Below are 21,774 nucleotides of genomic sequence, written 5' to 3' on the forward strand. Positions count from 1 at the left end.
ATGGGACATGGTAAGGATGATGTATAAATTGCAAGGGAGGGGTTGTCGGATCCGTGACGGTCTCTACGACATAATTGGAAGCTTCCTGTCGGTCTTTCCATACTTTTTTACCCGCCCCTTGCTGGTTACCTCTGGGCATTTTGTTAGGCCACCTTCAAGGAGGCGCCGAAGTGGCCAACACTTCATAATGAAGTCATCACGATTATCATTGGCTACAAGCTAATCTGTGTCAAGTTATCATACAAACATGGAAACAAACCCAACTAGCAAAACCTGGGCGACATCCAAAACTAAAAATATATGAAGTGGTCAAGGATTGCTAATAGACCCAGTGTGGGTATTAACAGTGTTCCCTCTTTTCGATATACTCCCAAAAGGTCGACATTAAGCGATCTAATCACAATATAATAATAGACCTCTTTCACCATCTCTTCGTGGGGTGTATCCATATATGGGGATTCTAGTAATGCGTGACTGGCCTGGATGGTTAGGGTACCATAGAAGCATGTGATGTAGCTACAACAGCCCCTTCTCAGGCTAGAACATCTACGTCCTCTCACACCGTAGCCTCATGTTCGTTGCCGATCGTCGTCGGGTTAGTACTCGGGTTCGAAGCATGAGATGCCCTCCGTTTCTCCATGATACTCGGCTCGGTTTCCGGAAAGACAAATTTGGAGCTCTGCCACGGCTTCACCTTCATCACGTACATCGTATCTATCTCCTCAAGGGTACGGCCTTTTCCTTCCATGACAGCGAAATAAACGAGAGCGGCAGCAAGGAAGAGACATCCCGCAAAGACGTACCCGAACCGGAAGTCGATCGCGCTCGTTATGAACGGCGTGAAGAAGGCCAGAAGGAAGTTCCAGAGCCAGTTGGATGCCGTCGCAAGAGACATCGCACGAGCCCGGAACTCCGACGGATATAGTTCAGCAATAATCGTCCACACCATGGGGCCCCAAGTACTCGCGAATCCCAGAATAAACAGACAGGCGAACACGACCATGACCACACCGGCGGACTTAGTCGACGGCGGGTCATCCCGATTCAGGGAGAAATGGCCCACGGAAGCGAAGACCATGAAGCAGCAAAACATCCAGAGCGCGCCAGCGATCAATGAGCGACGACGGCCGTAGTTCTCGATGAGATATAGTCCCAGGAATGTGGAACCGAAATTCACTGCACCAAGGATCATCTGCGTCACGTAGCTGTTTTCGATTCCGGCGCCCTGGAAGATGGTCGTGCCGTAGTAGAAGAAGTAGTTCGCACCCGTCAACTGCTGTAATGCTTGCAGGGCGACCCCGACAGCAACACGGTACGCCATTCGTGGGGCCTTGAATAGCTGGATCCATGATACTTGGCCGCGTTCCACCTCCTCTTCATATTTTTTCTTGATCTCATCAAACTCAATCTGCAGTGCTTGATGGTTCTTAGGAATGCCATACATCTTTGCCAGCGTCGTAATAGCCCTATCCACCTTGCCCTTTCGATAGTCGTAACGCGGACTTTCTGGAAACAGTGCTATCCCGAACCCGAGAATTATAGCCCAGATATACGTCACTCCCATTGGAATTCGCCAGGAGGCTGTGCTAGTTTTTGCCTCGGTACCGAAGTTGATACAATTGGCAACGAAGATGCCCAGAGTGATAAACAACTGGTATGTACTGCTTTTGCGTCAGAAACAGTAATGAGTGATATGTTCTAAGCTTATGCCCACCTAACTAGGGATCCTCGAATATGCCTGGGGCCAGTCTCAGCTTGATACATAGGAACCAGGAGCGATAAAGCTCCCACACCAAGACCAGCAACCCATCGACCTAATGCAACCTGATACCACTTGCCTGTTGGGGCAGAGATCTGGACCGTGATTCCTGCGCAGAGAATCACACACCAGCCACTAACACACCATTTGCGACCAACCCGATCAGCAATTGGCGCGGCCACCAATGCACCCATTAAGGTGCCAATTGACAGCTATCGTAAGCTTAGCAGGGTAGCTAATGTTAAACGAGATAAGAACTATACATACCAGAGCAACAATCAGGCCCGATCGAACGTTCGAGAAGTAGTATGTACCGTCTGCCTTTTGCTCACCGTATCGCTGGAGGAAATCCGGCATCTCCAGAAATCCAGAAATCTGACCAGTGTCATAACCGAAAAGAAACCCACCCATCGAGATAACTATACACATGCTAAATGACCGAAATGTCAGAAAAGGGACCTTTGTGTCTACCAGACCATTATCCCCGTCCGCGCTTTCGCGGAGGACGGCATCCGATGGTCTTGGGTCCACCTCATCTTTGTAAGGTCGATCTGCATTTGCGCGAGGTTTTTTCAGTTTGGGAAGCCCCATTGTCTAGTTTGTAGAAATGTATCAAAGGAACGGGTCAATTGAATTCATAAACGATGTCTCAGTATAGGAGCATGTAAGCTGATGATACAACAGGAGGTTTTATAAGTTGAAAAACTGAGACGGTTCAAGTACCTCCGATGAGGTCATCACCCATAGTAAAATCCTGTATAATGTCGTACCTCGCGTATTTACAATGAATTCCATTGTGCGAGCAAACCTGAGGTTTCAAAAAACGGTTGCGTTTCTGTTAACCACCAGCGAGTTGATGCGAACCCCAGACAACCCCGGATCTTCGGTTCCACGGACGAAGAGGTCGTCAGTCCCAATCATTGACGCGAACATACTCAGGTGACAGAGCATATAGAGTTTGTAGTTGTTGGAACTCGCCATCATGTTTGGGTGGTTCCAATCATGACGGGAAGTCAACCCATGGATCCAGCCGTTCTCGACGAGGCTTTAGGCTTCACGATTCGGCCGCCGCGGCTTGGCCTACGTCTCGATTACAGCATTCGTACAGCTTAGCCGATTGAAGGTTCGTGCCATATCTTTTGCTTCGAGGTGTAATTGAAACCCTAGAAAGAGCATTCTGCTCTGCTGATCCTTGTGTGATGGCGGGCTTGGTTTGCCACTTGATTGCCGCACGGTGGCTTACAATAGTAGATATACGCCTTTGCTTGTACACTATTAGAACAATTGAAGGTATGTGATTAGGCTTTTCCGGAATATTCTAGTTCCATTTGCGAGTTGTGTGCTACCAGTCGTATTCTGTAAACGACATGAATAACATGCATAATCGAGCATAAAGGATCGGCTAAGTCAGCTAAATGTTAGCACATATTCTAATTCATGAGTCATCGCCTGGCCTTATATCTTAATGAGAAGATCTCGAAGCATACGTTATCGCTTGATTAGGAGCTCGTTGAAAATGTTATCGCTGATTCGAGATATTCACTTTGCTGTTTCCGTGAGAGCCAATACTCTTAGCACTAAATATTAATCAAGAGAGTCTTGTGCAGTCACACTAGTGCTCGAAAAAGTATTACTCTGCAGCTAAGTCGTTCATACCTTAAGACAGATCGTCCAATAATTGTCCATTAAGGATTGGCTATATCATTATCACATCGAGGTCTACCAACAAGATGTCAAAAGGGAAGGAAAGCAAAGGCAAAAATAAGATAACACATTAAAGGGAGAGACATAAACAAGTATATGTAGAGGTAACATAAGAAGAGACAACATTCCATGATTTAAATATTATGATATCCGAATCGTAAATCGAAGGTTGAAGAAGGAAAGTAGTAATGGGGTCGTTCAAAGATTAGCGCTGTATTTAGTCCATGTGTGTGACCCTGAACAGTCCGCAAAGATATTTAGTTCCCAGTAATATCCTTTCAGTTGCGGTGGCAGACACCAGAGATCTGGGTCTGGGGAGGACCGACATCAACAGTCTGGACACCGCTGACAGTGGTAACGCTGTTGTCAATGCCAGTGAAGGTGCACTCAACACCCGGAGCATGAGATTCAATGTGAGAGATGCTGAGGGGGTTCGCTGGGACTAATGTCAGTTACCATGAACTACTAAAAATTGGGCCGGTTATACGTACAGATATGAGTAGCGACTCCGGTGGTCGGGAAGACCCATGTGAACTGAGCATTGGCTGCGCCAACAAAAGTGATAACCACATCCTGGTTATCAGACGACCGACGCTCGTGCTGGGTGGGAGGCACTTCGCCAACGGCGCATGCACCCGAGATCTGTGTCTGGGGAGGGCCAACGTCTACAGTCTCTGCATCGGAAACAACAGTGACGCTGTGGTCAATGCCATCGAAAACGCATGACACGCCGTTGGTGCTGGAGGCGATGTGGGAGATGCTCAGAGGGTTGGCTGGGATGGTCAGAGCTACATCACGAGCTTCAAGGGTCCTCAGTCAGATCAACTTACTAATGGCAACACTCGACCCGTCTGTTGGGAAGTCCTGAGTAAACTGGGCATCGGCCGCACCGATGAAAGTGATGGGAACTGAACCTTGGGTCCGAGGAATGCTGGCGCCGTTGACACCGGCGACAAGTGCAACAAGAGCAGAGGTCGAGGAAAGCTTCATCCTGAATGTCTGGTTTATAAAGAGGTTGATGGTCTCTGTTTGATCTTGTATTGAAAGGTAGTAGTGAGGATGCTTGATGTTGATCTGAAAATGGGACTTGAAGCAGGAACCATGGGGGTTTATATAGGTATCTGGAAGCAAGCCGCTGGTACGAACTGCAGGAAAACTTGACCATCTCTGGAGAAGTCCTTACAGGTTACCCCAATGTTACTATTCCCAGAACACATCACAGATACGAAGCCATCCATGGATAGAATGAGACATAGCCATACGCAACGTCTCCCAAAGTAGGTGTTGCCGGCCCAACGCCTAAGAGCCCGAAAGCAACAACATTATTGGCATATGGCTGTCATCTGAGCAGCTCACTGCCCCAAGAAGATGGATATCAGATCCGAATCGACCTGTAGAAGAGCAGTCTATACCAACACCGGTCAATCGAGACTCCGACAGATTGCCCGAGTACATGGTTGGCCTTATTTGCGTGCCACCTCTCTAGGTTTGACTTTTTGCTAAATATATCGCGCGTTGATAAGTATATTTCCGCTTTTGGCTAATTCACAGCCTTCTTTTGCGGATAACCATGGGTCATTTCCGTGACATCACCTCTTCGGATGCACCCGACATTGCGAATCACCTGAACTGTACAGTACTATTATTCAGGAAGGAGGCTAAATCGCTCATTTCGGTTAAAGTTAGGCCTTGGCCTACACCATTTACATTCATTTTAAGTGGTAGAGTGATATGTTTCTATCGAAAGAACTAGTCGTTCAATCACGGCAAGCGCGGCCCAAAGGATCACTTTTCCTACCTGTAATTTCAAGATAACGAAACAGCCGTGCCTCGCATTGTATGTGTACAAACTTTGAATGTCCAGATGTGTTAGTTTAGGCTTGTATCTGAACCCCAGCTCTTTAATTCCCGCGATATGACTTAAGAAAATGGAACGATGATACATGAGCTTAGTACAGTGTTCGGGTGAATGAGATCCTAGACCGACGCTATTTTCAGGTAGTACGAAAATTTATAAATCTACAAACTCATGTAGTAGAATCCATGGAACTCTTCGGATGCCATGCTAGCGATCTACACGGAAGTGGCAGGACTCGAAGATCGAACCCCGGATTTCACTAACTGCCTATCGTATGCTAGTGCTGACGATAAGCCTCAAGTGAAAGTCGGTCATTGGGGCGGAGATGGCCTGACCTTTCTGGGGTTTGCCTGATCACCGTGCCTACCCAAGGTCTACAAGGTATGAATGTTGCCTAGAACAAACTTGCGGTTTTGCATGGTCTAATGAAGTTGTTAGGAAATGTCTATCAATAGCACTATGTTCTACTCGAGGCTTATCCGTATGTAAGTGGACCCAACGTTTCCACACGATATGGAAGCGGCATATACGAGGTTAAGAAAGGAAAACGTGGGCTTGAGAAGTCACCCAATTGTTGTCTTCCATAGACTTTAACACAGCCGGGGCTCGCATGTCCATCCATTACTAAATCTCTGACGAACCCATATCTATGGATCGGTACTTTTCAGCTTTCCTGTTATAGTAGTAGTGAGTATATGTGGATGCCTGAGAGTCTGAGACTACTGGTAGCCTTGGTGTTCAGATCGTCAATTCCCCGCACCCAACACGAGCCAAGTCAGCATGTAAGTTCACCGATGGGAATGAACCACCAATGTGCTATATTCACGTTGCCTACTAAAATCTGACGTCGGTGCGTCTTTTTGCCCGAGCCCTACCGGGAGCCGCTTGCATGCACCTCGCCTCCTTCAGCCTCCTGCACAGCCTGGGTTCCTTGTCTGTCTACGTGTAAGGTCATTTCTACTCTATAAGCTTTCTCAGTTAACAGTGTTGTCAGAGCAAACGTAATCATTTTCCCGGTGCTACATATTCACTCCTATCGGTACTTTACTTTTTTACGTGTTTCATACGTGTCTACCTTGCCGCTCCTCGCATACCGCTTCTTTCCCACCCTCTTGCGGATATCGCGGCCTAATGACCGGAAAGTCAGCATACGTGTATGGATATTACTAAGACCTATACTTTAACCGTTGGTATGAAATCAAGCTTAAAGGGCCCCACAGACGGCGCAGTATGTCGATACTTTCGCCTGACACGAGGACATGGTTTAAGCTCCAGCCAAACGTCCTACTAGTAAAACAAATCCGGATGCCACTCATATCTATGATACCGACTGTTTCAACATAATATTCAACCAAGACCATGTCGAGGATGATACACCGCCTCAAGCCCGTCCCGTATTCAGTCTTGGACTCTGAATGCCGTGAAGCCTCGAATAGCAAGGCCTAAGTGATGAATACCCAGGTACACCGAGTCTTGAGAGATGCCTTCAGTCCCCACTTCTCAACGATAGCCGTGAAGTATTCGATCTCCCAGACTTTCGGTCCTATTAATAAGATTCCATGTCATGCATGTATGAAATTACCGAATACTCAACACTTTCAGATGTATGGGTATTTTGCTTGCCCAGAACTCAGGCCACGTTGATTAATTATACCCCTTGAAAACTTTTACGATATCTGCTAATCACTTAAGTAGATTTGGCTTCACGAATTCCATCTAAATTAACGGCCTTTCGCTAGTTAGAGTTTCCCCAAGGTTCCAATGAACCAGCTTTCCCTCGTTGGTTGAGCGAGGAACCACCCACAGAACTTGTCATTCAATCAAATTAAAATCAGCGGCCAAACAGACATAATTAGTTGCATATCATATATGAAGCGGTAGGCTGTGGAACAGCAGTCTTGCTGTTTTGACGTTTTACTTCATCACTCGAGATTTTACGTCTTCTAGTAAAGTCGTGACATAATCGACGCTCCGCGGTGGAACCCTAATGTAACCTCGAAGCACTAACGGTACTCATGCATCCCTACCCATGAAATGGAATTACGACGCGATGCTGGAATAAATACACCGAATGCGGTGACATCTTGTGCAATATCCAGGAGGAAAAACTGTGTCAACAAACTTTTCAGCTCGCGCCAACGTGTATCTCACTGTATCCCGCAAAAGTCGTACGCTCATCGAAGTGTTTACTACAACCCAACCCATTTGACGTTCTTGGTAGTGAGAGAAAAGTAAAGTATTTTTATTCAGTATAAAACGATAACAAATATGGATACTATCTTGAGACCCCTTCTACTGTCTCCGAAACTAGTTCAACGCTGCTGGGACCGTCGCGAATATGATGTTCACCTGGAACTGGACAGCACTTTTGTGCGCCCTACTCTCTATCCTTTCAGTCTGTGTAGCAGATATACCTCAGACAAACTACGATGTGATCATTATTGGTGGTGGTCCTTCTGGCCTTAGCGCAGCGAGTGCCTTGTCTCGTGTCCTGCGGAAATCGGTCCTCTTCGACTCTGGCGAGTACCGCAACAACCCTACTAGACACATGCACGATGTGATTGGAAACGACCGTACGTATATTTTTCTTCAGATGCAGCATTCTATTATGCTGAGTTGGTATTAGACGTCGTGCCCGCTGAGTTTCGGCAGACTGCCCGCGAGCAAATCTCCTTTTACAACGCGACAACATTCATAGATCAAAAGGTGACCAAGCTCGAAAAGGTCGGTGATAACGTCTTCCGAGCAACCGTCGGAGAACAGCAATATACAGCTCGCAAGGTCATCCTAGGCAGTGGGGTGAAAGACAATTTGCCCAATGTACCAGGTCTCCAGGAAGGCTTCGGGAAAGGTATCTTCTGGTGTCCGTGGTGCGACGGGTTCGAGCATCGCAACCAGTCTATGGGAGTTCTTGGGAGTTTCTCCGAAGCATACGGTGCTGTTAGAGAACTGCACCCGACCTTGAACAAGGATGTCAGAATCTACGCGAACGGAACCAACACCACAGAGCAGATCGCAATCCTGGATAAGAACCACCCCAACTGGAGAAAGGTGTTCCAGGCATATAACGTGACGGCCAATAACAAGCCCATTCTTAACATCACCCGTATTCAGGACGGAGGGGTTGTGTATGATCCCGCGATTCGGCGGGAGTTCGACAAATTCCAAATTTACTTCGCCGATAACACCTCTGAGGTGCGCGGCGCGTTCATCACTAACTATGATACGTCGCAGAGGTCAGATCTTCCCGCTCAGCTCGGTGTGGAAATGCTGGGGTCCAAAATGAATACGTTGCGTAAGGGCCTGCGAACTAGCGTTCCGGGCGTTTGGGGTATTGGCGACGCCAACAGCGATAACAGCACTAATGTTCCCCATGCCATGTCTAGTGGAAAGTCGGCGGCTGTCTACTGTCATGGTAAGCCTTAGTTGTCTCCTGCTTTTTGTTGTATGACTTACTCACCGTCTTCAGTTGAATTGGCTCAAGAGGAGCTCGACCGCGACGTCGCGCTGGAGAAGAGAGAAACCGAGTTTGACGAGGACTCCTTCCACGAGACCACTGAAAAACAGATGGGTAGCGAAATCCAAGACCTGTACAAGAGACTCAGCCGACGTTAAACTTTAATAAACCATCCATCTCTCGGGTTCTTTACGTGGTATCCTTACGCATAACACTAGGTGGTGCATTAGTGAAAGTATGTTAGATAGCTTCCTACTACAGAGATCGACAGTGCAGATAATACATAATTCTAATTGATTAATGATCGTAGAAAAAAAGACGTCTTCCTACTGACAAACGAAAGTCCGATCGAGTTTGTAGCTGATTTTTCAGGGAACACCTTAGCTTTACGAACATGGATGCATCTCATTCTGGTATTCGTTGTTGCATTAGTGTGCCTCGACGTCAGCCGGATACCTCAACCCATTTTCCTCTCGTACCCTATCCATCACGTCCATAATTAATAGTGTCTCATCCAGCGGCATGAGATCTGACTCGGTATTCCCCTTAGCCAAGTACCGAGCACAGGCATCCGCCTCCCAGAACAATCCATGTCCAACTGGAATTTTAAAATCCTTCCTCTCCACTATCTTCGGACTTCCTTCCCCATACGCAACAACTGCAATACTCAAGGGCCGCGCAGCAGGTCCAAGAATCTGTATCTGGCCTTTATCCCCTAGGATACGGACCCCGGGATCTGTTGGGTCTGAAGTGACCCGAAGACTCGCTGTCGCTATACCCTGCGTTTTACTTTCTGGAAAAGTGACAATCACAGTAGCGGTCTCATCTACCCCTGTTGGTGTGTATTTGACTAGGGAGCTAGAAATGTGTGGTGGTGGCCTGACAGTACCAGAGCCCAGTGGACCATCATGATAGAGGATCTGAAAGATCCATGTTAGGGGGTATATAGCCACTACAGGGAAACATGTTAGTACAGCTTCTCCAAAACCCCTAATTTGGCAAAGACCTGCATCTCCATGGATGCCACTTACAATCGAGCAAAGCGCCACCCGCCAGGGCAGGATTCACCAATCGATGCTCCATTCCGTAGAGCGTCTCAACATCTCTCCCTAAATTTCGGTCCGCAACCACACGCTGCACAACTCCAATTGCCCCATCTTTGATGAGTTGCCTTACATACTGCATGAGTGGGAAGAAACGGGTCCACATTGCCTCCATCAGGAACAGTCTCTTCCCCCGAGCGAGCTGAACTAGAGCGCACGCCTGGGCTGCATTAACCGTGAAGGCCTTCTCAAGCAAGACGTGCTTTCCTGCGAGTAAGGCAGCGCGGGCATTCTGAAAATGGTGCGAGTGCGGTGTGGAGATGTAGACAATTTCAACAGTAGGGTCTGCGAGGAGGAGCTCGTAGGACCCGTAAGCGGTTGTATTGGGCGGTGCATTGATGGCCGAGAGGAAGTCCTGTGCCTTTTGCAATGAGGTCGAGGATGCGACGGCGGCTAGGTTGTGGGTGACATCATGGACGCCCCTTGTTGATGGGTCGATGAGGAGGTTTTTCGCAAATTCTGAACAATAGGCTGGGTGAGCACATATGTTAATTGTGATTGAACGATGGTGGATGACGAACTTGTAGCGTTATCGCCAGTGGCTGGTTGGGGATGTTAGGGTTAGCGGCAATAATGGTACTTGTTGAGAAAAGGACCTACCTACATATGATTCCCCAGTTCACCATCTTGCTCCTTCGCAGTCATTCAGAACCTCAAAAGTATGTTCAGCGGGATAGGTGTTCTTATAGGTTCAGAGAGACTTTGAGGGGTCAATTAATTAACTGGCTTAATCTTAGCGCATCACGTCATTTCTCGCGATAGTGACACTTACCACTTACTACACTTGTTCTTGACCATTGACTAGGTAATACTAGGTCAGAAGGAGTATTAAAATGTTATGTATATGCCACTGTAGGTCCTGGAATGAAAACCTCTGCTTTCCGTTTGCTCTACATCTTCAACACGGGGTGGTCCGAAGGTATAATGAACCGCGATAATTTGATAAAGGCAAAATGTAACCTCGTCAGGAGATAGATTCTCAGCTCCTCTTCAATCACATTCTTGTCTACAGTATGATGGGTTGGGTTCGACTGCGGATTATGCTCGACGGGCCTCGGCTTTAGAGTTTAGAAAGTGCATTAGAGGTAATCGAGATATGCGAGCGTCGTCGGAAGAATCTGATTTCGAGGCCAGATCAAGACGTCAACCGGCGAAATATTTTCACCCGGAGGAAATAGAGACCTCATTATGGTTCAATATTTGGACTCTCATTATGAGTCCCGCGTATTTAATTAAGATTCTTACATAAACGGAAACAAGTGTTTCATCCTTTCAGCTCGGTTAACCAACATATCATAGATTTTTCAACTATGGTCTTTGTTACTTTCTCCAGATGGCTGTAAACTACCTATGTCGGTTTATCTCTGCCCAAGTACCTGCTTTAAGTCGGTCCGCCAGGCAGTGAAAAATGGCTGAGTTCCCTGCGCAACCATTTCCCGTGGTGCGTTAGCCATTTTAGCCATTAATCTGATAAGCCAGTCCTCCTTCGCGGTTTCAGTGTCACTCGCACATCGCAGCTTGTTCTGTGTGGAAGTGGGGTCCACAAACGTTTGGAAGACTCGTCGACGCTCGTCTGAGTAAGTGTTCAGTATGCTGATAGGCTTCCCCTCGTGGATGATTAACTCTAGCGCATCTGCAAGAGCTTCGGAGTCAATGAGACCGGTCGTAAGTCCCATAGCTCCCATGGGCTGGAGGTTTCAAGGTTAGTACATGGCACTGTAAAAGATACTACAGATGACCAAGTGAGACATACGTTATTCAGGTGAGCTGCATCCCCGGCCAGAGCGCACCGTCCACGGTTGAATGTAGAAGCGCATAGTTGATGCACACGATATGGGGACGCCCTAAGGACTTTGAAAGGAAGTGGTCTTGGGCCGGGAACAGCTTTGAGGAGAAGTTCTTCAAGGCTTTTCTCCGAGACCAGTTCATCATCGGTGCGTGCATCCGTAGGATCAACTGCTACCGTGCACCTCCATAAGCTTTCCGTGCCAGTGCGTGGCTCCTCCAGTGGCGACATCAGACCATAGTAAACAGGATCGACAAAAAGCGAGCTCGGAAACTTCTCATCAAACTCAACCCCATCAAGCAGAACATCCATAGCCACAAGTCTTTCAGGCCAGCTATGGCCTTTGAGGCGGATCCCAAGGAGCCTTCTGGTGGCTGATCTTCCTCCATCCGCACCGACAAGGAACGAGCCTTGGAATTGTTCCTGGCTACCGTCCCCACGAACGGCAGTCGCCGTCACGGAGGCCGAATCTTGTTCAATGCCGATAACCCTTGTCCCAAGATGAACAGTAACCCGGCCGGTCTCCAGGACCTTCTGGTACAATAGCTTTGTCAGCTTGGCCTGCTGGAGGTTGACCACTCCACTGTCCCAGCCCTCGTTGCCTACAACTGGCAAACTCGCCAGCATGTCTCCGAATTTCTTCCCTCCTTTACCATCGTCTTCAAGTGGACCCCTCCAACACAGACCGTGCGTGGTGAAGCCAGCCTTTTTGACATCGTCTAGGACCTTGGCACGTTGAAGGGCATGCAGAGCGGCTGCGTAATAAGAGCACGCACGAGGAGTAACATTCAGCTTCTCCTCCTTCTCTAGTACATCAACATACACGCCACTCTGGGCTAGCCTCAGCACCGTAAGCAAACCCACTGGTCCTGCGCCCACAACAATCACCTTAGTCGCACCGGCTCCGGTTTCGTGGGAGGAAGGGTTCGGCGTCATTTCCGGCGATACAATCGTAGGGTGATTATAAATTAGTGAAACTGATGAGCGAGAGACCTATGTTTCTCGTTTCTAAAGGATTGGACATGAATGAACATTTGGCAGGCGTAAAAGGCTCCTACTTATACGTTAGTGTCTGCATGAACAATTACATCGCGTCATACCTGTGTCTATTACAAGCGCTCACCTCACCAGACAGGATAGCCCCAAGCTACAATCCTGAACCCGAACACTAGCTGCATAGTGAGTTGGTTGAGACCCGCAAATATTACTCCCGGGTGGCTCGGTCAGTCCTCGTTTATCCCATAATGGGAATATCGAGCGCGTCTTTTGCCGATTAATGCTTCGATCTAAGTGTTCATTATCCAGGGTATGCTCTACCCCGAGACAGATCTACAGCTCTGAATGCCTCTATTGGACTATTCTGCTCGGTATATGGGCGAAAGGGGATGCGTTGTTGTAGATCCCCGGATACCTGAGTGATTTCCCCACCGTACCCGAAGAGCGATCAACATGCGTACCACACTACCCGAGACAAAACCTATGCACCACGTTATGGCGACAACTCATTTCATAAAACAAATGCTGTGGAAAGTTTACTTAAATATCATAGAGCTAGATCCTTGTAATTGCATCCCGGCAAATTGATCAGGCCACTTGCAACTTTCTCTATCTCCAGACTTGTGACGCTCAATCCTACAACTTATTCGCACCATGCCCTCGAAAGACTATGTTTACAAGACCTCTGGGTCCCTAGAAATTGCAGCTACAGTGTACTATCGTCAGGATGAGACCCGGTCGTCCAAGAAGCCAATCGGTGAGTGAGTTTGTATATTGGCGGAAATACATATTCTAAACATGCGCGTCCAGCTATCGGATTCCATGCCGGTGGCTTCACCATCGGCTCAAGATTCCTCTTCAATTCAAATGAAATAGATGCCCTACTAGATCTTGGGTTCGTGGTGGTCTTGGCAGATCACCGCCTATGTCCCCACGTGTCACTATACGAGGGACCTATCCAAGATGCAAAGGATGCTTTCAACTGGGCAAAGACAACGCTACCAGATCTAATTAAAAAGGATGCCGATATTGATGTCGACGGGGACCAAATTGTGGCATTTGGGCAGTCTTCAGGTGGAACATTAGCTCTTCACCTGGTAAGCAACCCTGAGATTAATGTTTTCTTAAAGCAGACCAAATAACAAGATTCCCTTACAGGGAAGCCTTCCAACCCCACCACGCGCAATTGCCGCATTCTACGCAGCCGCATACTTCTCGGACGAGGTCTGGACACAACCAACTCCCGGCACAGACATGATGCCTCCAATCGATGAAGCATTCGCAGACAGCGTGTACGACGAGGCTCCTGCGTCAATGACAATCGTGGCCCCTCAGCAATTCATTGCCCCAGGTACTATGCCGATGCCAAATCTGTCGGTGCCCAGAGATGCTTGGATGGCTCTGGCATTCAAGGAAGGACAGCACTTGTCCCGTTGCGTTAAGGATGGAGACTTCGGTCGTGTTGATCCAGCGACATACTTCTCGCCGAAGTTTCCGCCGACGGTTTTCTTGACCGGAACCGAGGATACGTTCATCAATCCCAAGTTCTCGAGGCAGGCACATGCGCAGTTGTCGGATTTGAAAGTAGAGACGAAGTTGGTTCTCGCGGAGGGAGGCCAGCATGGATATAATTTTGGGATGGAAAAAGATGATGTGCGTTTCAAGGAAACTGTTTTTCCTGGATATGAGTTCTTGGCAGATCATGTATAGAGAGAGATATGACCGGGTTCTCAGTGTGTCTACAAATGGAACAACAATCAGAGTCTCAGTTCACTTACCTCTGTCGAGGTAACAGTGCATAAAAGATCAATCCGCTTGCACTGAGCCCAACTGTGTTAGCTAAGTATATTGCCAGCAATGCTATCTCCAATGATTCCTTTCTGTCTATTATGTTTGGTTTCATATTGTGTTGGACCTCCGAATAGTTTCGATATATCACCTAATTTTCAGCTTACTAGAGCCATTAATTTCCGTACCCAGCCACTAGGATCATGGCTATGTGATAAAGGAATGCTGTCCAAGGTATAGGAGGGCAAAAAGGTACGATTACCATTTTGGGCCACGCTCTAACTTCCGCTTACTCATACAAATACTAGTCCATATTAGGAAGTCAGTGATGATCACTGACCCACTGGAATGTTTCGCTTTGGGTTCTTAAGTCTTCAGCACCTCCGGCTTTTCTCCTCCACGACCCCATGCTCACATACCCTTGAAAGGACAGTTAGAGCTTTGGCCGGAGCGCATGAACCAGTCGTTCTACAGATGCCCCGCGCTCGCAAAACATCATCCGAGCTGTACTGCTCAACATGTCAAACTACATTCACTAGAAAAGAGCATTATCAACGACATCTACGAACACATACTAAAGAGAAACCATTCGCTTGTACCTGGTGTGGACAAACCTTTGGTCGCATGTGAGATAGCATCAATCTTCGTGTCAGAGTAAATCACTGACCAAGCGGAGAGATTCACTCACGCGGCATCACACCACGGTCCACCAAAATCCGGACGTTGAAGACCTTGGCGGCTTAGTTACTAGTAGGCGCAGGGTCATACAGGCATGTACCCAGTGCAGTCAATCGAAGTTGCGGTGTGATGGAGATCAGCCATGTAGACGCTGTCGTGACCAACAAAGCGTCTGCCACTATGGACCTTCTAAGAGGGCTCCAAAACTTGACGTCGGTGGAGATGTATCGGCGGAACTCCCAAAAGCCCCAAGTGCACAAGTTGCCTCGGAGGTAATGGACTTTGAAGCACTTTCTGCAGCAGAGTGTGCAGTTCATCCGCAATATGCAGCGCCCCATGGCGTTACTCTCCCACCCGATCCCCAACGCCGTAGTCTTCATAGTGAAGCCGAGACAACGAATGCGATGAATGTCACATTAGCTCCAGCTTTGTCCGCGGACGACCTCATTGACTTTGCGAGCTGGTTCAGTGTCCCTGCTGATAATAATTTCTGGCCGGAGCTCACATGCTACGAACAGGACTTATCCGTGTTAGACATTGTTGGGTCATCGGTCACGGAAGGGTCGTTGCAGAAGCCTTGGGATGTACAACTGCGCAGTTCCTTTCTACCACAATTTAACATTGCTGAACTTTACAGACGAAATCAGGACCCAGAAATTGACAAAGATGCCGTCGAACCGAGACATTACGACCCAGCCAGCGCGGAAGTTGAGGCCCCGCTGGTCTTCCCGGACATGACTGTCATTCCTCATGAGGATATCGAGGCAGAGAACCTCGCTCATGTTGAAGAGGTCCCAGCTGAGCTGACAAATACTGTATTTGATCTTGCCAATGATATGCAACTTAAGTCAAACTACCCCCAATTCATCGAATTACGGATTCCGCCAGCACCTGTGCTGAATGCTTGGGTTCAGCTATACTTTGAACATTTCCATCCAATGTTTCCTGTTCTGCATAAGCCCACCTTCTCTACTTCTAGAGCGAATCCCTTTCTAGTCCTCGCAGTTGCCGCTCTCGGTGCTCACTTTTCAGACATAAACGGCGCGCAGCTGTGCCTTCGAGCGATGCATGAGCTGACACGGCGCTATACATCCTATACGGTGAGACACACTATCTCTTTTAGGAGCCTGAATAATAGTAATAGGCCATGAGCAGTGTGAAAAGTTGAATCTGAAGAGTCGGGAACTGTGGATGACACAAACGATACTTCTGAATCAATTAGGTCTGATGTATTCTGGTGACCGGAGAGCTTTGGAACTGGCCGAGATCTTCCAAGCTGTCCCAGTCACTTTAGCTCGGCGAAAGCGCCTCTTTACGAATACACTCCCGCAGGAAAGGTTAGGTCGACTAGAGCTTCCTCTGGGAGAGAAATGGCAAATCTCAATCCTTGACGAGCAGCGTCGGCGTGCAGGATTCGCTATCTGGGTACCTTAGTTCCGACCACTATCGCTATAACCATGGTACTTTTACTAATTACAATGACAGCTCATTGATGCAGCGTATGACTATAGCTTTGACCTATGCACTACTATGAGGGCAGACGAACTGCAAAACTGCTTCCCTCAACCAGAAGATCGCTGGGATGCTTCCAATGCTCAGGTCTGGGCGACCTTTGGAGAAGAGAGTGGTACGCCCGATAATATGCGGTGTTTGTTATGTGTGGCTGACAGTTTATTGCATAGGCCCTGTTAAAAACATAACCCTGGGCCAGGTGATCAAAGACAAGACGTGGCGATATGTTTGGTCGAAAACTGGAACCCTGGGAAAGCAGACGATCTTGCAATATTTGGCAAATGTTGTCAATGACAAAGATTATATGTCGCCTGCGTCGCCTAGTTTCTCACCTGAGCAAAGGCATGCTGCTCTAGAAGCCCTAGAGACCCTGCTCGAAGAAACAGGAGACCAAGGTTACGGGCATTCATTGTCTGAAGTGAAGGCGTCTGCTGCCCATCGTGTTATGATCCTTTCGACACTGTCACTTTATCACACACCAACATCGCATATCGTACCTCTAGCCATCAAAGTGATTTACGGGAAGATGAACGATGACTCTTGGATGCTGACCATCGACCGATGGCGCAGCTCGTCATGCCAAGGGCGGATGGGTGCCCTATATGCCGCTCATGTCTTTGAGACAGTCAGGTCAGCCCGTTGTATCCATTTCATGACCCCTGTGCTTCTCCTGAGAGCAGTTCTTGTGTTGTGGCTGTACTCAACAATTCATGGCCAGCTACGACGGGGTCGCGAATACCAACTGGAGATACCTTCAGTTGTACTAGATCTCAAAAGTCTCGATACACCAGCTACTAAGCAGTGGATCGCGAATGGGTCTGGGTGTATCAAACTTCCGGGGATTAGCAACCTTCTGAGTCGGCAGGGCCGACGCAAAACACTCGAAGACGCCGTCGTGGTCATGCGTTCCCTGAAAGCGTGGGGCATCAGTAGTATGTATGCACAGTTACTGGAACGGCTACGACTAGTCGAAGACATACACCCGGCAGATCTTGAAACAATATAGCTCTACGATTTTGAAAGACTTCAAATCCCTATTCTCTAGGCAGGCTGGTCAGGTGGTTTGCTACCTACCGCAGTAAGCAATAGTGAGCTCTCTATAACGTAACAGCCGAGGATAATTCTTATAATTTCGGGATCCACCCTGAGTCATGGGTAGACATGAGAATATATAAACCCTCTCATACTTCCATGCTCTCAGACATAGCCTATGCATTTATCCTCTTCACACTCGGCAAAACCTCCACCACCTTCATAAATCCTCAGGCACCATGTCATCCTACATTCTCTATCCCGGTGAGTGGCTCGAACTAGGTCACAGTCTGAAAAGCGAAGACAGTACAGTCGAGTTTAGCGTGCAGGCCGATGGCAGACTTGTTCTGTGCCACTCGGGCCAATGTGTATTTCAGACTGAAAAGCGCAACGACATCAAGGGTCTTAAGATGAAAAGGGATGGAAACCTTTGTCTATAGTACGTGGCCCATCCCCCTCCACCCCCCTACGCTTGTCACCGTATGTTAGTTTTGATCGTGGGGCCTCCTGGACTGACACGATGCCATGTGTAGTACCAAGCATGGCAAAGTCATCTGGCAGACCGACACCGCTTATCCCATAGGGGACCACAGCGTCTGCTGTTTCGTGCAGGATGATGGCAACGTCGTTCTCTACAGGGGTGAAAAAACTATTTGGTCCTCCCGCACCCCAATAGATCCTGATCATATCTGCTCTAGCAGTTGCAGACCATAGAGGGTTGAAGAATAATGACCCTCAGCAGGTGGTCTTCCTGTAAGGTCCGTATGTAGATGATAATGCGGAACATACGAACTCCTGTGGTCTATATATGTATATGTCAGCGTTTTGATACTTTTGTATGCCTTAATATATGCTCAATACACGATTTATTAGATAACTGGCCGGTAACGTAAATATAAAAGACCCTCAGAACTAACACGACACAGGAACTTAGCCTTGCCTTCATGAAGGGCGTTTCTTGCTGCTGACAGACGGTAAATCCACATAGCGAAAACGCGCTTCCCACAGTCGTTCGGCCATTCTGAAATTATGTGTCAATGGACCATAAACCCACTTACTATGGAAATGAGCGACGAGGTCAGCAGAGTATCGAATGACTCAAATTATTCCGTACACGGTCTTGGCATAGCCTTCATGGCCCTGCAGCAGTCAGCTTTGAAGATGTTCAATATCTCGCCCAATTGTGACCTGACCGCTGCTGCAGATCTCTGCTTTCCTTGGTAAAAGTGTGGTGGAGCAATTTCTACTTCAACATAACACTCTACGAAACCACTCCCAAGGCCAACTCCGGAACCTACTGGCTCTGAACGAGCCTCTTTTCGTACGACAGTGGAAGCGTGGTTGCCATGTCTGGATAGAAATTTGACACCTGATCATCCAACCCCAGCAATTGGCCAGCATCAATAAAGCCCCCCCACCTGAATGCAAAGGCGTGGGGCTATACCTTACTTGATTAGGTAGCGGAAGATCGTCTGTGGTGGTCCTGGCGAGGGACAGTATGACACGTAGATGAGGGTGAAGCTGCAGGTGGGGCATGACGAAATCATTAACTGCGGAATAACTCGATTTGATAAACATTACTGGGTTATTCCACATTACCCCTAAAACCCCTCTTTCACTACGGGATTTACTACGTACTAGGTGATGAACGTATTCCATGCATGCGCGCGACTAATAGAATGAGGGCTATCCTCGCCCCGCGCAACTATCGGCAGTAAGAATATCGGTATGTCAATACTTCAGAGTCGGATCGCATATGTTGTGGCTACCTAGGGATCAACAAGTAGTCTCTCTTCTCCACCTCAGTACCATAGCTCGTGCAGCGATCTCTTCTGCTATTTCCGATCTCAGTGCTAGTGCGGGGCACGCTGTGGACCAGGCAACAACTGCGTAGGCTCCACGATAACGGATCAATTCAGCTCACGATGTCAAAGCAAACTATCGGAAGCAGACGAGCTATGGTTGCCCCACGGACGGTAGAACTTGATTGGACCTGGTTATGATCGGGCATGCCGGAAATTGACTTGGATAGGACATCTCAAGTAGTTGAAGGGATAGTGGCGAGCTGAACATGGGGATTCTAGGATCGTCTGTGCTCAGAAAACAACGCAACATGGTGGGCTGCGGTTTATGCTGTGTATGATACTACCGACCATTTGGTAGAGGAGATGTGAACATATAAGGCCCCATCATGCCCTCCTTTCAATGCTAAACTCATCAATCCAGTCTCTGAGACACACAAACTATCTGTTTGCTATCTTCCCTCACGCGGTCAAACCTCCCCCACCACGTTCACATATATTTTCTTAGACAACATGCCAGACACTCTCCCCAACGGCGAATGGCTCGAGGTTGGCGAGAGCCTCTGGAGCGAGAATGGCGAATTTGAGTTCAGGATGCAAGATGATGGCAAGATCGCCGTGTACCAAGGCGGTGACCCGGACAACGGCGACGACGGTAGATGCATTTGGCAGAACACTGCCGAACAGCGCTACGATATAAAGGGTATCAGGATGCAAGAAGACGGAAACTTTTGCATGTAGTAAGTTTCCTAGTTTTTGTTTCACGTCGTAATACTCTTTTTTGCGATTATACCATGATGGGTTGATTATGGGACCTCTTGGGTTGACACGATGTCATGTCTAGTACCCATGATGGTGAAGAACCCGAACACTGTGCCTGGCACAGTGACACCGCCGGGGACGTTGGGGATGACACTGTCTACTGCATCATGCAGAATGATGGTAACGTCGTTCTCTATAAGGATAACGATGAGCCCATTTGGGCCACCAATACCGGCCGATGAGGAGGTGGTGGTAGTTTCGCAGACGACACTACATACCCAGGGTTGTGAAGACTCCGAATCGGAATATACAGGGTATAATGTCAACTATTTACATACAACTGGTTAGAGACCTTTCAATGGGAGGAACTTAGATTGCATTAGCTTCGCTCGTGTCTGGTCATCTATCAAAACTGTGTAGCAGTAACTCAATGACGTCGGAGGTCGGTATGCGCCTTTGGAAACCTGTTGCAGCTGGTGGCGGGTTTGTTCCGCATTCCCTGGTAGTCAGTTGGGGGAATTCTGTCTCCGGTTTGCTATCTCATTGTTCGGGATTATGTTAGCTTATGAACAATGAAGTTTGATATTGTGTTTCGGATTCTAATAATGAATAGATATGTCTGTTCTCTGTCCTAGAAGATAGAGCCAAGCACAAACAGACGGTATATCCATACCCTAATGGCCAATTCTGATATAGATATTATACCTTTGAGCATGATTGGTTATGTGGCCTCAATATCTACCTGCGGGGCTTGACTCTGTAGGAGGTAAGCTATAGCCTTCATAGACCGATGTCGTGTGAAAGAAAACAAAGTAACCAGATACACCGTTTCAGCATGTTATCGAATGAAAGAATCCGGAGTCATTATAAACACAGCTACAGTATGATAACTTCCAGTGCCAGTTTTGCAGTTGATAATAGGCATTCTCCTGTTTCAGGCTGACTATATACAAAGGTTTCAAGTTTGGACTCTAGTTTTTAACTGAGACATAACCAAGCCATGAAAGGGAATGCCATACCACAGTACATAGTACACAGAGATTAGACAACAGAGACAAAGACAGGCATGCGTACCCCGGTGTCATAGTTATAAGCATTCACAGTTTGCCAGCCGGACAGTTCATTTCTAATATCCCAAGCCATATTGTAACCTAAACTAAGATTTATTTATGATCCGCCTTGCTTTACCATATTACTACCCTCCGAACCACCCACACCAGCTGGACAAGAGGCGGTGGACACTTGTGCTATTACAAACACACCAGCCGATACACAGCGCAAGTCTTTTACAATGCAGGCCCTACCAGAATCTCAGTGGGCCCATATTGTGGGGTCTATGAGGGCTGCTCAAGATGTCCGGATGTTTGCAAGCACGAGGAACCCAGAAAATGTCTAAACTACGATGCATGAGCCAACGGATGAGCGATGGGCCATTCTTCCATTCTTTTCTATACATGGAGGAAAGCCTGCAGTATATCAGAGACTCCCACCTCAAAAAGTAGCCCATCCACTGCATATAAAGCTGCAGCATATATCG

General features: G+C 47.8%; 9 protein-coding genes across 9 annotated transcripts; 5 read left to right on the forward strand and 4 right to left on the reverse strand.

Annotated features, from left to right (window-relative positions):
• Positions 1-556: 556 nt before the first annotated feature.
• BDV27DRAFT_140399 (sugar porter family MFS transporter) lies at positions 557-2,188 on the reverse strand (the record flags this gene model as incomplete). The annotated part of the gene is made up of 3 exons (XM_032069646.1): positions 557-1,661; positions 1,715-1,971; positions 2,027-2,188. The coding sequence occupies 3 exons, from the start codon at positions 2,186-2,188 to the stop codon at positions 557-559; spliced, it is 1,524 nt and encodes a 507-aa protein (XP_031933558.1).
• Positions 2,189-3,355: 1,167 nt separating this feature from the next.
• On the reverse strand, positions 3,356-4,522 carry BDV27DRAFT_119475 (uncharacterized protein). The gene is made up of 3 exons (XM_032064873.1): positions 4,294-4,522; positions 3,955-4,236; positions 3,356-3,899 (listed from the first exon to the last, which is right to left on the reverse strand). Exons 1-3 carry the CDS (start codon positions 4,451-4,453, stop codon positions 3,742-3,744), a joined length of 600 nt encoding a protein of 199 aa, XP_031933559.1. The 5' UTR covers positions 4,454-4,522; the 3' UTR covers positions 3,356-3,741.
• A 3,110-nt stretch (positions 4,523-7,632) lies between these two features.
• On the forward strand, positions 7,633-8,936 carry BDV27DRAFT_169036 (NAD(P)/FAD-dependent oxidoreductase; the record flags this gene model as incomplete). Its single annotated transcript, XM_032074929.1, has 3 exons — positions 7,633-7,894; positions 7,948-8,736; positions 8,791-8,936. The coding sequence occupies exons 1-3, from the start codon at positions 7,660-7,662 to the stop codon at positions 8,934-8,936; spliced, it is 1,170 nt and encodes a 389-aa protein (XP_031933560.1). The 5' UTR covers positions 7,633-7,659.
• A 270-nt stretch (positions 8,937-9,206) lies between these two features.
• BDV27DRAFT_140401 (Gfo/Idh/MocA family protein) lies at positions 9,207-10,507 on the reverse strand (the record flags this gene model as incomplete). The annotated part of the gene is made up of 3 exons (XM_032069647.1): positions 9,207-9,730; positions 9,810-10,352; positions 10,486-10,507. The coding sequence occupies 3 exons, from the start codon at positions 10,505-10,507 to the stop codon at positions 9,207-9,209; spliced, it is 1,089 nt and encodes a 362-aa protein (XP_031933561.1).
• Positions 10,508-11,505: 998 nt separating this feature from the next.
• On the reverse strand, positions 11,506-12,603 carry BDV27DRAFT_140402 (uncharacterized protein; the record flags this gene model as incomplete). The annotated part of the gene is made up of 2 exons (XM_032069648.1): positions 11,506-11,559; positions 11,635-12,603. The coding sequence occupies 2 exons, from the start codon at positions 12,601-12,603 to the stop codon at positions 11,506-11,508; spliced, it is 1,023 nt and encodes a 340-aa protein (XP_031933562.1).
• A 714-nt stretch (positions 12,604-13,317) lies between these two features.
• On the forward strand, positions 13,318-14,373 carry BDV27DRAFT_140403 (alpha/beta hydrolase; the record flags this gene model as incomplete). Its single annotated transcript, XM_032069649.1, has 3 exons — positions 13,318-13,420; positions 13,474-13,760; positions 13,810-14,373. 3 exons carry the CDS (start codon positions 13,318-13,320, stop codon positions 14,371-14,373), a joined length of 954 nt encoding a protein of 317 aa, XP_031933563.1.
• Positions 14,374-15,404: 1,031 nt separating this feature from the next.
• Positions 15,405-17,647, forward strand: BDV27DRAFT_152077 (transcription factor domain-containing protein; the record flags this gene model as incomplete). The annotated part of the gene is made up of 4 exons (XM_032071483.1): positions 15,405-16,229; positions 16,285-16,554; positions 16,615-16,756; positions 16,812-17,647. The coding sequence occupies 4 exons, from the start codon at positions 15,405-15,407 to the stop codon at positions 17,645-17,647; spliced, it is 2,073 nt and encodes a 690-aa protein (XP_031933564.1).
• A 386-nt stretch (positions 17,648-18,033) lies between these two features.
• On the forward strand, positions 18,034-18,435 carry BDV27DRAFT_119477 (uncharacterized protein). Its single transcript, XM_032064874.1, has 2 exons — positions 18,034-18,112; positions 18,207-18,435. Exons 1-2 carry the CDS (start codon positions 18,084-18,086, stop codon positions 18,385-18,387), a joined length of 210 nt encoding a protein of 69 aa, XP_031933565.1. The 5' UTR covers positions 18,034-18,083; the 3' UTR covers positions 18,388-18,435.
• Positions 18,436-19,988: 1,553 nt separating this feature from the next.
• On the forward strand, positions 19,989-20,479 carry BDV27DRAFT_152079 (bulb-type lectin domain-containing protein; the record flags this gene model as incomplete). The annotated part of the gene is made up of 2 exons (XM_032071484.1): positions 19,989-20,215; positions 20,320-20,479. 2 exons carry the CDS (start codon positions 19,989-19,991, stop codon positions 20,477-20,479), a joined length of 387 nt encoding a protein of 128 aa, XP_031933566.1.
• Positions 20,480-21,774: the final 1,295 nt, after the last annotated feature.

This window comes from Aspergillus caelatus (assembly GCF_009193585.1).
Source record: "Aspergillus caelatus strain CBS 763.97 unplaced genomic scaffold BDV27scaffold_3, whole genome shotgun sequence".
NCBI lineage: Eukaryota > Fungi > Ascomycota > Eurotiomycetes > Eurotiales > Aspergillaceae > Aspergillus > Aspergillus caelatus.

Coding starts and splice junctions, on each gene's coding strand:
- BDV27DRAFT_119475 (XM_032064873.1), bottom strand. CDS start 4,453: ATGAAGCTTTCCTCGACCTCTGCTCTTGTTGCACTTGTCGCCGGTGTC. Junction 4,237..4,293: donor CGGGTCGAGTGTTGCCATTA/GTAAGTTGATCT, acceptor TGACCATCCCAG/CCAACCCTCTGAGCATCTCC. Junction 3,900..3,954: donor CGGAGTCGCTACTCATATCT/GTACGTATAACC, acceptor CATTAGTCCCAG/CGAACCCCCTCAGCATCTCT.
- BDV27DRAFT_119477 (XM_032064874.1), top strand. CDS start 18,084: ATGAAAAGGGATGGAAACCTTTGTCTATA. Junction 18,113..18,206: donor GATGGAAACCTTTGTCTATA/GTACGTGGCCCA, acceptor TGCCATGTGTAG/TACCAAGCATGGCAAAGTCA.